This window comes from Drosophila persimilis, unplaced genomic scaffold (genome assembly GCF_003286085.1).
Source record: "Drosophila persimilis strain 14011-0111.01,24,50 unplaced genomic scaffold, DperRS2 tig00000000-arrow-pilon, whole genome shotgun sequence".
NCBI classification, from domain to species: domain Eukaryota; kingdom Metazoa; phylum Arthropoda; class Insecta; order Diptera; family Drosophilidae; genus Drosophila; species Drosophila persimilis.
Window position 1 is genome coordinate 23423329 of NW_020825288.1, and position 13514 is coordinate 23436842.

A 13514-nucleotide genomic window follows, 5' to 3' on the forward strand; every position below is an offset into this window, starting at 1 on the left:
CTATTTCAATTTCTTAAGGTGATTGCTTTGGACCCTGGGTCTCATCATTCTTTGCTCAACTGTCAGTCAGTTTTTGAGCAAAAAGAATTGAAAGTTAACACAGTGGCTATTGTTGATGGATTGTTGATTTTATGTTCTTTATAGATACTATAGCAACCAAGGAAGGGCTCCACTCGAGTAATCGATCCCTTAGAATATGTCCGTTTTTCCTAACAAAACGTTTCCCTGGGTAACAGTTCTGTGGAAACCTGGTTTCCCTTTAAGGCAAACATGGATACAAAATAGAAAATCAGAAATACAAATCAGAATAGTCTCTAGCGCCAAGAAAACATACATATACAAACCGGAAATCCTAGAAGTTTTAGAATATTATATATATTACCCCCGAGCAGGCCCTATACGCAATAAAGATGAATGAAACGGACGACATGAAGACGTCATCGCTGAATGACTTCAAGATAGAGGCAATGGCCTCCATGGGGTGGACAGTGGATGCCGATATACCCATGGCTAATGCCGAAAATCTGGCCATACTGAAGGAGCTGGAGGGCATGAGGCTGCTCAAGCTGGAACTGATGCATCACATGAATACGCTGGATGAGCGGGATCAGGCGGTAGTTAGGCACACCAAGAACATTGAGGGAACCATCCAGCAGAATCTGGTAAGTAGACGGCAACAGCGCTGCAAATATAACCAAATACTCTGCTCCCTTGCAGACGCTGTACAGTTCGATGCAGAAGGATGTGGTCAGGGAGGCGCATAAGGTTCAACTGGTTATACTGGAGCATAACAAGATCAAAGAGGATCTGCGCAAGACGCAGAAGGAGCTCGAAGAGTACACCGAATATGCAGAGTTCACTCAGCGCAAGATCTGCCTAAACAAACGGGAGATCGATGAGCTGACATCCCGCATCAAGAGCGCCAAGACCACGCTGCTGGAGTGGACGGAGGCCATGGAGGACGGCAACAAGGGCTACCAGTTGATCGAGAAGTACTATCTGGACGATCAGCAGAAGGCCCGAGAGCTGAACACGAAGCGCCAGCAGCTCCAGGCGGACATTGACAAGCGTCGCAAGTTGGTCGTCCAATTATACGACGAGCAGAACACCCTGGAGAAGAACCTGGAGCGGACGGCGTGCCTTTATAGGGCTGCCCACCTGGAGCGCCGTCAGATGGTGGACACCTGGAAGAACGCTGTCAACCAGATGACCCAGCGCGAGTATGACATCCAGCGCAGCGAGTCGGAATGCGCCATGCTGATGGAGGAGGCGGCCGTCGTTACCCAGAAGTACAAGGAGCAGGACCAGCAGTTGGACGAGGTCATCGAAAACAATCGCCAGGTGGAGTACGCGATCGAGGGTCTGAACACCGAGACATCGGACATGAAGAACATGATCCAGCAAGTTATTGATGCTGCTATACTCAAGGATCGCGAGATCGACTCGCTGCGCAAGGAGCTGGAGAATCTGTCCAACAGGGTGCACGTGCAGCGCATGGAGAACCGGAACTTGGTCGCACAACGAGAGGCCAAGAAGCAGGAGATCGAGGGCTATTCGCTTGTCCTGGAGAAAGTAGAGGAGCGCCTGAAGTCAATCGAAAACAAGGCTCTGAATGCCGATCAGCGCCTGAAGATACTCGAGGATATGATGGAGAGCGAGGAGGAGATGCTAAAGAATCTAGAAAAGGAGCAGCAAAAGGTCAACGATCTACTCTTCCGCACCCAGCGACAGGTGACAGAGCTGCGGGACGAGGAGAAGACCCTCCACATTCAGAACGAATCCCTCGCGTGCACACTGGCGGCCCTGAAGCGGAGTCAACGCCAAGTCACCCACGAGCTGCAGCGGCAGACCGAGATCCACTACAATCTGTGCTTCAAGTTTCTGGAAGTTGAGCGAAACTACGCCCTGATGAGCGGCTCCCAGGAGGATCCAGCGGTGGAGGAGCGCAACCTGAAGATCCTGGCCAATTTGGAGCTCGAATTCGAGAAGCTGCAGCGCCTGATCTCCACCACGGAGGCGCAGAACAAAAAGCTCAATTACAACATGAACAACATGGTCATCCAGTACAACGCCGACGAGAAGGAGCTGGACATGGGGCGGTTCAAGATCAAGGAGGCGCAGGTCTACTGCGAGGGCACCGTGAAGCGACTTCGCATGAATCGCTTCGAGAACTCGGAGCGGATCGTCGAGTTGAATATGGTGAAAATGCGCTGCAGCGACCTGGAGCTCGGCATCAACGGCTGCGACCAGGGCGCGTTTGATTTGGAAAAGCATCGCCTCACCTTCCGGCGGGCCATCAAGGACCGGACCGTCGAGCTGCGCAGCCAGGAGGATGTCCTCCAGCTGAAGCGCAAACATCTCAACGAGGAACTGAGCACCATGAAGGCCGATCTCGGTGAGCGCAAGAAGCATATCGAGGCCATGCGATCGCGGTTCGAGCTCACATCTCGCCTGTTGGGCAAGAACGATGATGGCACTCTCGTGACCAGCACCCAGCTGAAGGTGGAGAATGCCCAGAACCGACAGCTGATGGCCGACGAGGGGGATGCCTTAAACAAGAAGGTACTCCAGGCCGAGCAAGAAGTGACTGCCTTGGAGAATACTTTGCGTCAATTCGATCGCTCAAACAATAAATACCGCAAGACCTTCGAGCCAACAGATGAAAACTCAAGGGGTAAGTCACCATACCGATCGATAGCACCACCTCTGATCGTCCTAATCTTCATTATCTTAATCTGGCTAGATCGGGAGCGGATCGAAAAGGAGTTGCAGCTGATAGAGGAAGCCTACGCTCGCGATGTGGCGACTTTGAAGCATCTGCGTTGCAAGAAGCATCGATATGACCAGAAGTTCATGGCCTTGAAGGCCGAGGAGGATGAACTGCTCACACGCCTCGAACAGGCCAAGAACCAGCGGGCAGAGCACTCCGAGGAGCTGGAAAAGCTGAACCGGGATATGGACGATCAGCGTTCGAAACTGGAACGGGCCAACCGCGAGATCCGCATGGAGCTGCGAGAGATCAAGCAGCGTCCAATCAGTGACGATTTCCTGGCCAATTTCGAGCGGGACCTCAACCTGCAGGAGCTGGAGGCGCGCAACTCCAAGGGGCTGAACATGCTGGTGGACATGGCCAATAGCGATGAGAATGGCCCCGAAATCATTGACCTTATACTGCAGAAGGGTCTCAAGCTGCCCCAGCACTTGAAGCGCACCCGCAGCTGCGTATCCTGGAAGACTCCCTCGTCGTCGTCCCAGGATGCTGGCTCCTATATCAGTGTCTCCGGCAAGGGCTTCCTGGCGGGCATCAGTGCCCGTTCCTCGGCCTCCGATTTGAGTTCCCTCAAGGACGACAGCTCCAACGCCTCTGTCTCGGGTGTCAGCATTGTATCCCTCGAGTTTCCCACGCAGAAATGATTTAATTCCAATTACCTTTCTTTTGTTTTGTTGGTTTTTGAACTATGATATCATAATTACGACTATATACATTTGTTTTGGTATTATTTTCTCCGGGCCTGGGCTTCACGTGCTTGGCCATCGAACTGTTTACAAATGGACCGTCCAAACGGAACAGCAGGGAAAATGCGTTGCCAAAGTGGGCCCAAACAAGAGAGCAGCCATAAAAATAGCACCCCAACAAATCCAATGGGGCTACATAGGTACTATATTTGTTCGAGTGCCTGTACGAGTATTGGTGTCGCCTAGGGTATGCACATTTCTTACAAGCAACTTCCGATGGATACTCTACTTCACGGCACAAATCCATTCAGATCATCAGAATTGGTTTAAGAGTTCATCGCCAATAAATTTAAAGGGACAAATCCATACCTGTATATTCGTAAAAGATAAACATCAACAATATATAGTTTAATATGGATGCTGAGAATATTGTTCCTAATAATTCAGTCTCTTCTCTAGCTATGAGGACTAAGAACCAGTGGTTATCCCCTGAAAGACTTAAACCCCATAGCAGAGTCACTAATAGAACCATCTGTCTAAAGTTATAAATTGCGGGTGGCTTTTAAGTAATCTGACAAATCTGACATACATACGAGTATATCATATACACATTGGCCCCTTGATGCGTTACAAAGACAGCCACAAAGGCAATGAGGCCGCAACAACACAATATATCGGACAGATACTATATCTATATATACTGTCTTTCGAAATACGGTGCCCGCCGTAAAGAGAGAGGAGACAGCGAGAATCGGATCGGAACGAAACGGAAATGTTGGAGAGATGTGAGCATGAGTTTTCAGTGTGTTTTCGAAATTCTTTCTGTCGATTCGGCGGCGATCAGCACCGGGCATTTCATTATTTTTCATTATTTTGCCCCGCTGGCATCATCGGGGCCGTGAATCGGGCGGAGATCGCTCGCTGTGATCGGTTGGGCCTGAAAGTTTTTAAAAATTTTCCTTGCAAGTATTTTTAGAAAATATTCTGAAAGAAAAACCGATTGGGCATTCAGTGTTCGCGTGGTGGCATGGACTCCTGAGGAACCGAAAATCCCCAGAAAAAACCAAACAAAATTTTAAAGATTTGCATAAGACGCGAGTGAGTGACTGAGTGAGTGTTCGGGTCGCTATGTGCTCCACATCGGTGCTGTGTCCACTGTGCGCGGTGCCCAGTTTCGGGAGCATCGATGCACTGCAGCAGCGACTGATCAAAGCGGCCAACGGCCCCTTGGCTTGTCCCTTCTCCAACTGCAAGGAGCTGTTCCTTGGCCTGGACAAGCTGACGATTCACCTATTCACTCATACCAGTCTGATGACCGAAAGTCCTGCTGCCACAACCACAACCACTGCCCCTGTTACCCCGCCAGCAGCCCCAACAACGGCTGCGACTCAGACGCCGACTGCGACTACTGCACCCAAACGCAGGGGCAAGCGATCGAAGGCAAAGGCTGTAGAGCCGGCGCCCGCTCCACCTCCACCCCCACCAGTGCCCGAGCCGCCGGCCAGCTGCGATATCTGCGAGTTCAGTTTCCGGAACAACGAGCTGCGGGACATGCATTTCCGGCTGGTGCACGAGAACGGGGATGCAGAAGAGCAGCAGAGGACGGGTCCACAGCCGGAGAAGGAGCCCCACCAGGAGCCCTACAAGTGCCACCTATGCTCGAAGACGTTCCGCATGAAGGGATCGCTCCGGGTGCACCTCAAAGTGGTGCACATGATGGGGGTGCCGTGCTCTAGCCAGAGCGGGAATGGCAGTGCCACTACCAACGGCAGTAATGCTCCCTCGCCGAAGTTAAACATTTGTGACCGCATCCGGCACAAGGAGGCGTCGGCCAGTGGCAGTTGCCCCGCCTCCAGCAGCACCAGTTCCCAGCCGTATGCCCTCAGTGGAGCCCTGAGCATGCTGCAGCAGTCGCCAGCCTCGCCGGAGGCCACCAGCAGCACGCCCAAGGTGTGGGAGTGCGATGTGTGCACCAAGTCCTTCACAACCAAGTATTTCCTGAAGAAGCACAAGCGCCTACACACCGGGGAGATGCCATACACGTGCGAAATCTGCGCCAGGACATTTACCTTCCAGCAGTCGTACCACAAGCATTTGCTCTACCACAGCGAGGTGAAGCCGCATGTGTGTGGAGTGTGCGGACGGGCCTTCAAGGAGCTGTCCACGCTGCACAACCACCAACGCATCCACAGCGGCGAAAAACCCTTCAAGTGTGAGGTGTGCGGTGAGTACAGCTGCAGAATATTGACCTGATCCTCCAAGAGCTAAAAGAAATGTGTGATGTTTTTTTTTACAGGAAAATGCTTCCGCCAGCGGGTATCCTTTCTAGTCCACACCCGCATCCATACGGGCGTCATGCCCTACAAGTGTGAGCTCTGCCAGAAGACGTTCCGCTACAAGGTGTCGCAGCGCACCCACAGATGCCTCAGCGACAACCAGACACCGGAGCAGCTGATCAAGGCATTTCTCGAGGGCAACGAGTCGCCGACACAGCCCTCGCCGGCCAGTGCCGAGATTGCGGACATCAATGGCTGTGGTGTGGCGGACCCGGACCAGGAGGCGTTGCTCTCCCAGACCATCGACGACATCGTTGTGGAGCAATGCCAGAAGCTGGGCATCTGTGGCGTTGAACCACAGCTTGCGCAGCCAGTGCCCCTGGATGTGGCCGGAATGCACTTCAATGGCAGCAGCTCGCCACTGCAGCAGCTCCAGAATCTGCGCCTCTATTCCCCGCAGCAAATGGAGATGCCCAGCTCGGATGGGGACATTTTCAAGCGCTTCCTGATGGACGCCACGTAGGCGGCCGTCCACGAGATTTTCTTTTCAATGTTACTGTTTCACTTTAGTGACTCGTCCGTCTTATTGATTTACATTTCGTTATGATCCTTGAATGCCCAACGATAAATCGGAACAGACCCGACTTGACTGGGCTTTTACTCCTTGAATATATTTAATATTTACTCATTTATTTTTTTCTATATTTACTTTTTGAAAATATCTTCATTCCTCGTCTGAGGCGCCGCTGCCTGAACTGGAGCCGGAGCCACTGGGCGATCCACTTCTCGAACGGCTGGGCGTACGCGAGCCAGAACCGGAGCGTGAGCGAGAGTGGGATCGCGCTTTCGAGGGTGAGCGAGAGCGGGAGCCCGCCTTGGAGGGTGTGCGAGAGCGGGAGCCGGATTTGGAACGTGATCTCGAATGCGACCGCGATCTCGATCTGGCAGACCCGGCGCCGGACTTCTGGGATCCCGCTGGTGAATTAGTGCGCGATCGGGAGCCACTGGGTGAGCGTGTGCCAGACTTCGAGCGGCTGCTGGCCCGTGATCCAGAGCCAGACGCAGATCCTGACCCCGAGCTGGAGCCGCTGCGACTGCGAGTTCTAGTCCTGGATCTAGACTGCCGGTCCCGTGCCACCTGGGCAGGAGAATCGGTGCCCCCGGCTGGCTTGGGAGTAGCAGGCGCAGCTTGTGCAGCCTTCTCTTTCTCTACAGCGGGCGCTGGGGTCGGCTCTTCATCCACATCCATTTCCTCGTCCACCTGCACCTCCACCTCTTCCTCCTCTCCGGGAACCTCGAGTTGACGCTCGCGATATCGTTGCATACGATGCTCCACGGCCTCCAACGGGCGATGGTGGACCACCTGTGAGGAGCGAAATTAATTATGATTGTGTAGACCCGAATTATTCTAGCTAGTACTCACCAGCTTCGTATTGTTGGGCTGCTGGCCGACTTTGACGCGTCGCTTATTGAGACGGACACGGGTCTCCAGCTCATTATAGTAGATGCCATCCTGCCGCATGACAAAGAAGTAGTTCTCCTCGTAGCCCTTGGAGGCCTTCGTCTTGACATTCCAGTTGTACTCCCGGGCAATCTTGTATTCGTACTCCGCCTCCTCGTTGTACAGTTCGCCGGCAATGAAGTCGGCGCGACGCTTCTCGAGGGTTTGCTCTGTAGGCAGGAAGTAGGCGACAAACTGTTCGCCACTCTCGTCCATCACACCACGAATCATGGCCTGGGACATCTCCTCCAGCTGGGATGGCACGTTCTTGCCTACCGGAGCAGGATCGCTGTCGAAAATGACCTGGGCGCAAGGATACTTCCAGTTGATGAAATCGGGGAAGACGGGTAGCACCTCCACGGGCACCACATTCGGCTTGGAGTAGTGCTTGGTAATATCGGTCTTTGTATCGAGGAAGGTCTTCTCGATGGCCTTGATTTGGGCATCGCGATCCAGATAGAGCGTCTCCTCGCGCAGAGATTTCTTGACATTGTAGCCCACCTTGGCTTCGATGTTCTCGAGATTTTGCGGCTGGAAGCGGGTCTGTTCCGTGGAAATGTACTCGGATTTGCGCAACCAGGACACGGTACGGGAATGTTGGCGGGAACGCACGGAATCCGTGGGCGCCAGGGTCTCTTCCTCCAGCAGCTTCTCATCGGCAGGATCCAGCAGAGTCATGGAATCCGCCTGATAGAGCTCGCGATTGATCAGGTCCACCGTAACGCCCAGATCATGCTCCGTCAACACATCGTACTTGAAATTCCTCTCCAGGGACGTGGGATTGTACTGCACGAAACGGTGGCTATCGAAGGGGTATTGTAGAAACTTCAAGTCGAAGGGTATGTCTGGCAGATTGTTGCCATATTTGACACGGCAAATGATTTCCGATCTGCAAAAAGAAACATTTTAGCTAATTGTTTTGTTTCTGCGATGGCTTTTTTCACGTACTTGCGTTCCGTTTGCCGTTGCGGACGTTTATCGGCAGTGCTATTTACCACTGAATTGTTGATAGTGGGCGGCATGTTCGGTTTTCAACTCTCTTTTGTGTTAAAAATGGATAAAAAACGCTTATAAACTTAAAAAAGAAAATTTTTATTAGCGATAAAATATACCGTGCAACCCTCAGAAATATACCGAAACATACCGTCTCGTTCAAAAATATACCGTAAATATACTGACGAATTCAAGTTCTATATCACATATTCCTTGTTTTTGATATTCCGTGGCTTATTACTAGCTACATAGAACATTTAGCCATGCCCACATAGTTTTATCCGATTAATGAATCTATTTTCTAATTGACTAATTTTTTTTAACACAAGCTTTTATTGCATTTTGGCTAAAAACCAGTCGCAATGTTGCTGGTATTTTAAAACACGATGCGCACAGAGGCCGTTGTATACCCTATTTCGCTAATTTTATATGAAGATCAAAAGTAATTTATAAAGACCTTTTCTCAAATCGATATATATACCAAAATATACCATTATATACCAATATACCGTAAAAATACCGTCGGTTCATACCGCCGTCGGTATATACCGGGAAGTATATAATATATCGCAAATACTCACCCAGTAGAGAAGTGCAAGAGTGGGATAGTATCGATATCGATACTTACGCGGAATTTAGATTTTGAATTAAATTTTAAATCGAGCTGCAAAATATTGTTATATAAATCAATCTGTTTAAATCAATTCGATTAGGATATTTCAATGCTGGCACATTTCAAATGAGTTAAATCAAATCGATTTTTAATCTAATGCTATATAATAGGTAGGTTTTAAATTCAAGAATGTATACATTTTTTCAGCGCTGTCAATGATAGGATGATGGGACTCTTGGAATTTATTCAACATTTGGGCATTTGTTATCTGTTCGTTTTGTATCATCCTAGTCAAAAGTACATTAACAACGCAACAATAATCTTTTAATAAACCATATAAATTGCAATAATTAGCAGATCATTTGTTTATTTTTTCCACAATGCCGTGACGCCAGTTTTTTTTAGTGACAAAAATGCCTCGATTCTTGGCAAAGGTTTTTATTTGGATAGGACTTTGCGTGGCCTTTCTTCCTGCTGGACTTCCTGTAAACTCTGGAATCTTTCGCCGCCAGAATACCATGATGAAAAATCCTAACTACATCAGTACGAACAGGTTTTTCGATGAGTTAGCGGATCTTGTGGACATCGGACCATTGCCACCTCCGCATCCAGGATTTCTGATTGATACTGGGGACAAGGCTGATGAGGGGACCCCTCGTTAACGGACTGGTAACAATTTTCCCTGTTAGCCTTTTACATTATAGCCCATATATCATAATGATCTGTGAAACGGCAAAAGTAAATAGTGCCAACCCGACAGATTCCTAAAGCAAATAAACACAAAAGATCGCTAACTAATTGAATTATCGAAAAATATTATTTATTTATTTTTTTGTGGAACAAAATATTTCTGTCACCTATTTCTTTGTGTATCCACACGCATTTACATTTTTTTTTTTGCATATTCCCATCGTAAAGCGCGCGATTGAAAATTGTTTTGAAATAGATGTAAAACTAATTTCATATATACCTACATACATACATATGTATGTATAAATATTTATTTTAGTATATATATTTTTTTTCTTAGATCGTAATGATATATTTAAATATGTAAATATATCATTATTTTAGTTCAAATCACATTTTTATATGTGATAAATACCTATACATTCAAACAAGTTGGAGACACAAAATAAAACAGAAACCCAGAACAAAATATTGTTATATAAAACAATATGTTCAAATCAATTTGATTTGGTTATTTCAATGCTGGCACAATTTAAATAAGTTAAATCAATTCGATTTGCAATCTTATGCTGTATAATAAGTAAGTTTGAAATTCATTTGTACAGCGCTGTCAATGATAGGATGATGGGACTTCTGGAATATATTCAACACTTGGGCACCTTTTACCTGTGGGTTATGCTTGCTCCAAGTCGAAAGTACTTTGAAACCTCACCAATAAACTCTTAATAAAAAGCAATAATTAGCAGATCATTTATTTATTTTTTCCTCAATGCCGTGTCGGTCATATTTTTTTTAGTGACAAAAATGTCTCGATTCTTGGCAAAGGCTTATATTTGGATAGTACTTTGCGTAGCCGTTCTTCCTGATGGACTTCCTGCCGACAGTGGAATCTTTCGCCGCCAGAACACTATGATGAAAAATCCTAACTACATTAGTACGAACAAGTTCTTCGATGAGTTAGTTGATCTTTTGGACATGGGACCATTGCCACCTCCGCATCCAGGATTTCTGATTGATACTGGGGACAACGTTGATAAGGGGACCACTCTTTAACAATTTTCCCTGTTAGCCTTTTACATTATAGCCCATATATCATAATGATCTGTGAAACGGCAAAAGTAAATAGTGCCAGCCCGACAGATTCAAAAAGCAAATAAACACAAAAGATCGCAAAATAATTGAATTAGCAACAAATAATATTTATTTATTTTTTGTGGAAAAAAATATGATTGTCACCTGTTTCTTTGCGTGTCTGTAATGGGTATCACCTACATACATACATACACATGTGTATGGGCACTGCGAAAAAGTTCCCTCCTGGGGAGTTCAATAACAAGGTTAAGCATATCTGAAGGCGAGCGGAGAGAAATATTGTATCTGTGCGATTTTCAAAAATTTATTTACATCGAATATTAACGCTGACAAAATAATCGTCACAAGGAATTAGCAATGGCTTGTTGATTGATAGCATATCTGAAGCAAAAAATTAAGAAATCAACAAAACAGAAATCAAAAGGGAATTTGTCATCGATGAGCATAGATCTGTGAGGTGAAGGTAAGGGGATTGAAAGAAAGAAGAAGGAGAAATTTGTTTTTCGTTAAATGACATGGGTAGAAAAATGTGTATTTAACCTTAAATGATACAATTTCTAATAGTATGCTTTGAAAATGTTTATGCAGATGCCGAGGGAGACGTATAAGTAAATGGAGAAATACAAAGTATGAAAGCTCAAAATCTGTACCAGGATGTCAGGAGTTCATAATTCTTTGTATATAGTTTCTGTCGTACGTGTCTATATCTAGAGTATTAAATGTTATATGTACTGATTATATTGATTCTCTAATAAACGCGAGTGTGATTTTTGTACATCCCCCTTAAATCCCATGTACGATTTTTCCCCTAGTTCGCTTGAAATTATTATAATTTTTCATTGATGGATAATATGATTATTCCAAGCAATTAAATTCAGCTCTCTTTCATATCAGAAAGGCAGAGAGAGAAGTTTATTCAAATATATCTAGAACAATGGGATACTTGGGCTTGATTATTTATAGTTTGTTTGGTCTGATTGCCTACATCATCAAATTGTGTTTATTTCTCCTTTAGCCCGTGGAAACGTGACCCGTTTTATCTCTTGTGTTTTGTTTTTCGGCGTAATTAATAATTACTGTCAATTAGTAATTATTGTTTAATCAATATGTCACATGATGGTCAAGACACTGAAAGTCAAAATGCAAAAAAAACCGAACCAGTTAAGGTTGAGTTTTTCGAAGATCAACCGTTCAATCAAATTAGTCAAAGTAACTAAACAAAACAGATCCAAAAAAGTTGCAAATCAATCGGGCATGCGCAGCGTGCTGCCAATATAAAATATAAGAAAATTTCCATGCTCGTTACCCCAGACGTGCTTCGTGATACGACGACGATCCCGACGATCGGCGTTCTTCGGTTCTCCAGATCGCAGTCTCTACAGATCTCAATCCAGATCGAGTGGCGCGCGCTCGACTTCAGTTTCAGAAACGGTTTAAATTTTGCAACAAGCGCTAAATTTGTTGAGCAAACAACAACGGGCTTTACGCGTATTCGCAGGTTCACCCCGAGCGTCGTTCTTTTCGATCCGCGTTTATTAACATACATATTTGCTTAATATATATACTAAATACACAAGCCAGCTGGGCGACATGCCCGTGTCGGTGTGTGAGTGGAAACTACTAGAGTTTTTGGCACTTCAAGTGAAGTGTGAAGAGAGGCCACGGATCTGCCATGAGTTCAGTATCCGTTTAATGTTCACAGCGAACGGTAGCAGGAGTGAATCCCCCTCATCAACTATCATTAGTGCCCGCATATCCTACCCAAATAATGATTACCAGAATAGGAAACTCCTTCTGACTGGATATCAGTGATCTGGAATAGGTAAGCTTGCTGTGCCTTCAATTGTTTTGAAAGTGCATAATCGTTTTAATTAAGTGCATTCAATTTTTCCATACAAATTTAAGCCAAATTAACACAATTACATATTAATTAATTAAGCTTGCGTGTGTGAACAGTAAATTTATTGTACACTTATGAAGGTCCAAATTTCGGGACTGATAAATAATTTATTGTCCTGCTAAAAGTTATACTGTTAGCGGAGGAAAGTTTTAAATATTTATAAAAAAAAGAAAAATATAAAATCCCCCCTGAAGTTTATTGAATAGGAAACATATGTACATACATTGAATGATTTATTGATTTTAGTAATTTACATGAAGTAAAGGAATCATTTGAAGTGTTACATATATTCCGAGGCTTGCAAGGCGTAAAAAAACTGTTTCCATTGAAATATCATGTCTTGAAAATATTAAGTAGTTTGTACAATGTAATATCATTTTAACGATACTACTTAGACCGCCTGCTAAACAATATGAATCACTGATCTACAAGTAACTGTTCCCGTAAACCTGCACTTTACTTGATCTATTGCCACAATAAATCGCTGATTTAAGGCTTCTTAAATATAGATGCGGCACAAGTGTAATTAATTATGCATCAAAAATTTATAAATAACTGTGGGAAATTACAGGGTTCTGTCGAAACCGACCTGGAAATTCTCCTGAATAATGCATAGTGGAAAGTGAAGTGTGAATCTCTGGTTTAGTTATTGTTTCAACTTGAGAACGGCCGGACAAAACGTGTTTGAGTTCATTATGGGGTCAGTGGACTATCATTTATGGGGGAAGTCCGTATGCTGCATTGCGTTAGTTGTGTTAGTCGATTCGATTTGTGGCTGCCTTTTACCTGGAAATTTGCCCAATTATTGGAAAATACATATTGATGTTTGTAAAGGAATTATACGAGTGACTGAATTTTAAGTACTAGCAAAAAAAAACGTGGGTACAGTGTGTTTCGAAAATATAAGACCAGGGTGTTTACTGTGAAATTGGAATAAAATGATAAAGTAAGAGAAATCCTTAGAATATATACAGATATTCCAGAGCAGTGCCC

General features: G+C 45.7%; 3 protein-coding genes across 3 annotated transcripts; 2 read left to right on the forward strand and 1 right to left on the reverse strand.

Moving 5' to 3' along the window:
- The first annotated feature begins 366 nt into the window (after positions 1–366).
- On the forward strand, positions 367–3481 carry LOC6591703 (coiled-coil domain-containing protein 39). The gene is made up of 3 exons (XM_002017238.2): positions 367–662; positions 718–2674; positions 2744–3481. Exons 1-3 carry the CDS (start codon positions 411–413, stop codon positions 3412–3414), a joined length of 2880 nt encoding a protein of 959 aa, XP_002017274.1. The 5' UTR covers positions 367–410; the 3' UTR covers positions 3415–3481.
- Positions 3482–4323: 842 nt separating this feature from the next.
- On the forward strand, positions 4324–6394 carry LOC6591704 (zinc finger protein 160). Its single transcript, XM_002017239.2, has 2 exons — positions 4324–5680; positions 5753–6394. The coding sequence occupies exons 1-2, from the start codon at positions 4585–4587 to the stop codon at positions 6253–6255; spliced, it is 1599 nt and encodes a 532-aa protein (XP_002017275.1). The 5' UTR covers positions 4324–4584; the 3' UTR covers positions 6256–6394.
- An 11-nt stretch (positions 6395–6405) lies between these two features.
- Positions 6406–8281, reverse strand: LOC6592140 (RNA polymerase II-associated factor 1 homolog). The gene is made up of 3 exons (XM_002017240.2): positions 8182–8281; positions 7156–8122; positions 6406–7095 (listed from the first exon to the last, which is right to left on the reverse strand). Exons 1-3 carry the CDS (start codon positions 8253–8255, stop codon positions 6457–6459), a joined length of 1680 nt encoding a protein of 559 aa, XP_002017276.1. The 5' UTR covers positions 8256–8281; the 3' UTR covers positions 6406–6456.
- Positions 8282–13514: the final 5233 nt, after the last annotated feature.

What these genes read in the sequence shown, in the direction of transcription:
- LOC6591703 (XM_002017238.2), top strand. Translation starts at nt 411, where the DNA reads ATGAATGAAACGGACGACATGAAGACGTCATCGCTGAATGACTTCAAG. An exon ending in GAACCATCCAGCAGAATCTG is followed by an intron (nt 663 to 717) that starts GTAAGTAGACGG and finishes GCTCCCTTGCAG; the next exon opens with ACGCTGTACAGTTCGATGCA. An exon ending in AACAGATGAAAACTCAAGGG is followed by an intron (nt 2,675 to 2,743) that starts GTAAGTCACCAT and finishes TAATCTGGCTAG; the next exon opens with ATCGGGAGCGGATCGAAAAG.
- LOC6591704 (XM_002017239.2), top strand. Translation starts at nt 4,585, where the DNA reads ATGTGCTCCACATCGGTGCTGTGTCCACTGTGCGCGGTGCCCAGTTTC. An exon ending in CTTCAAGTGTGAGGTGTGCG is followed by an intron (nt 5,681 to 5,752) that starts GTGAGTACAGCT and finishes TTTTTTTTACAG; the next exon opens with GAAAATGCTTCCGCCAGCGG.
- LOC6592140 (XM_002017240.2), bottom strand. Translation starts at nt 8,255, where the DNA reads ATGCCGCCCACTATCAACAATTCAGTGGTAAATAGCACTGCCGATAAA. An exon ending in CAACGGCAAACGGAACGCAA is followed by an intron (nt 8,123 to 8,181) that starts GTACGTGAAAAA and finishes TTCTTTTTGCAG; the next exon opens with ATCGGAAATCATTTGCCGTG. An exon ending in AGCCCAACAATACGAAGCTG is followed by an intron (nt 7,096 to 7,155) that starts GTGAGTACTAGC and finishes CGCTCCTCACAG; the next exon opens with GTGGTCCACCATCGCCCGTT.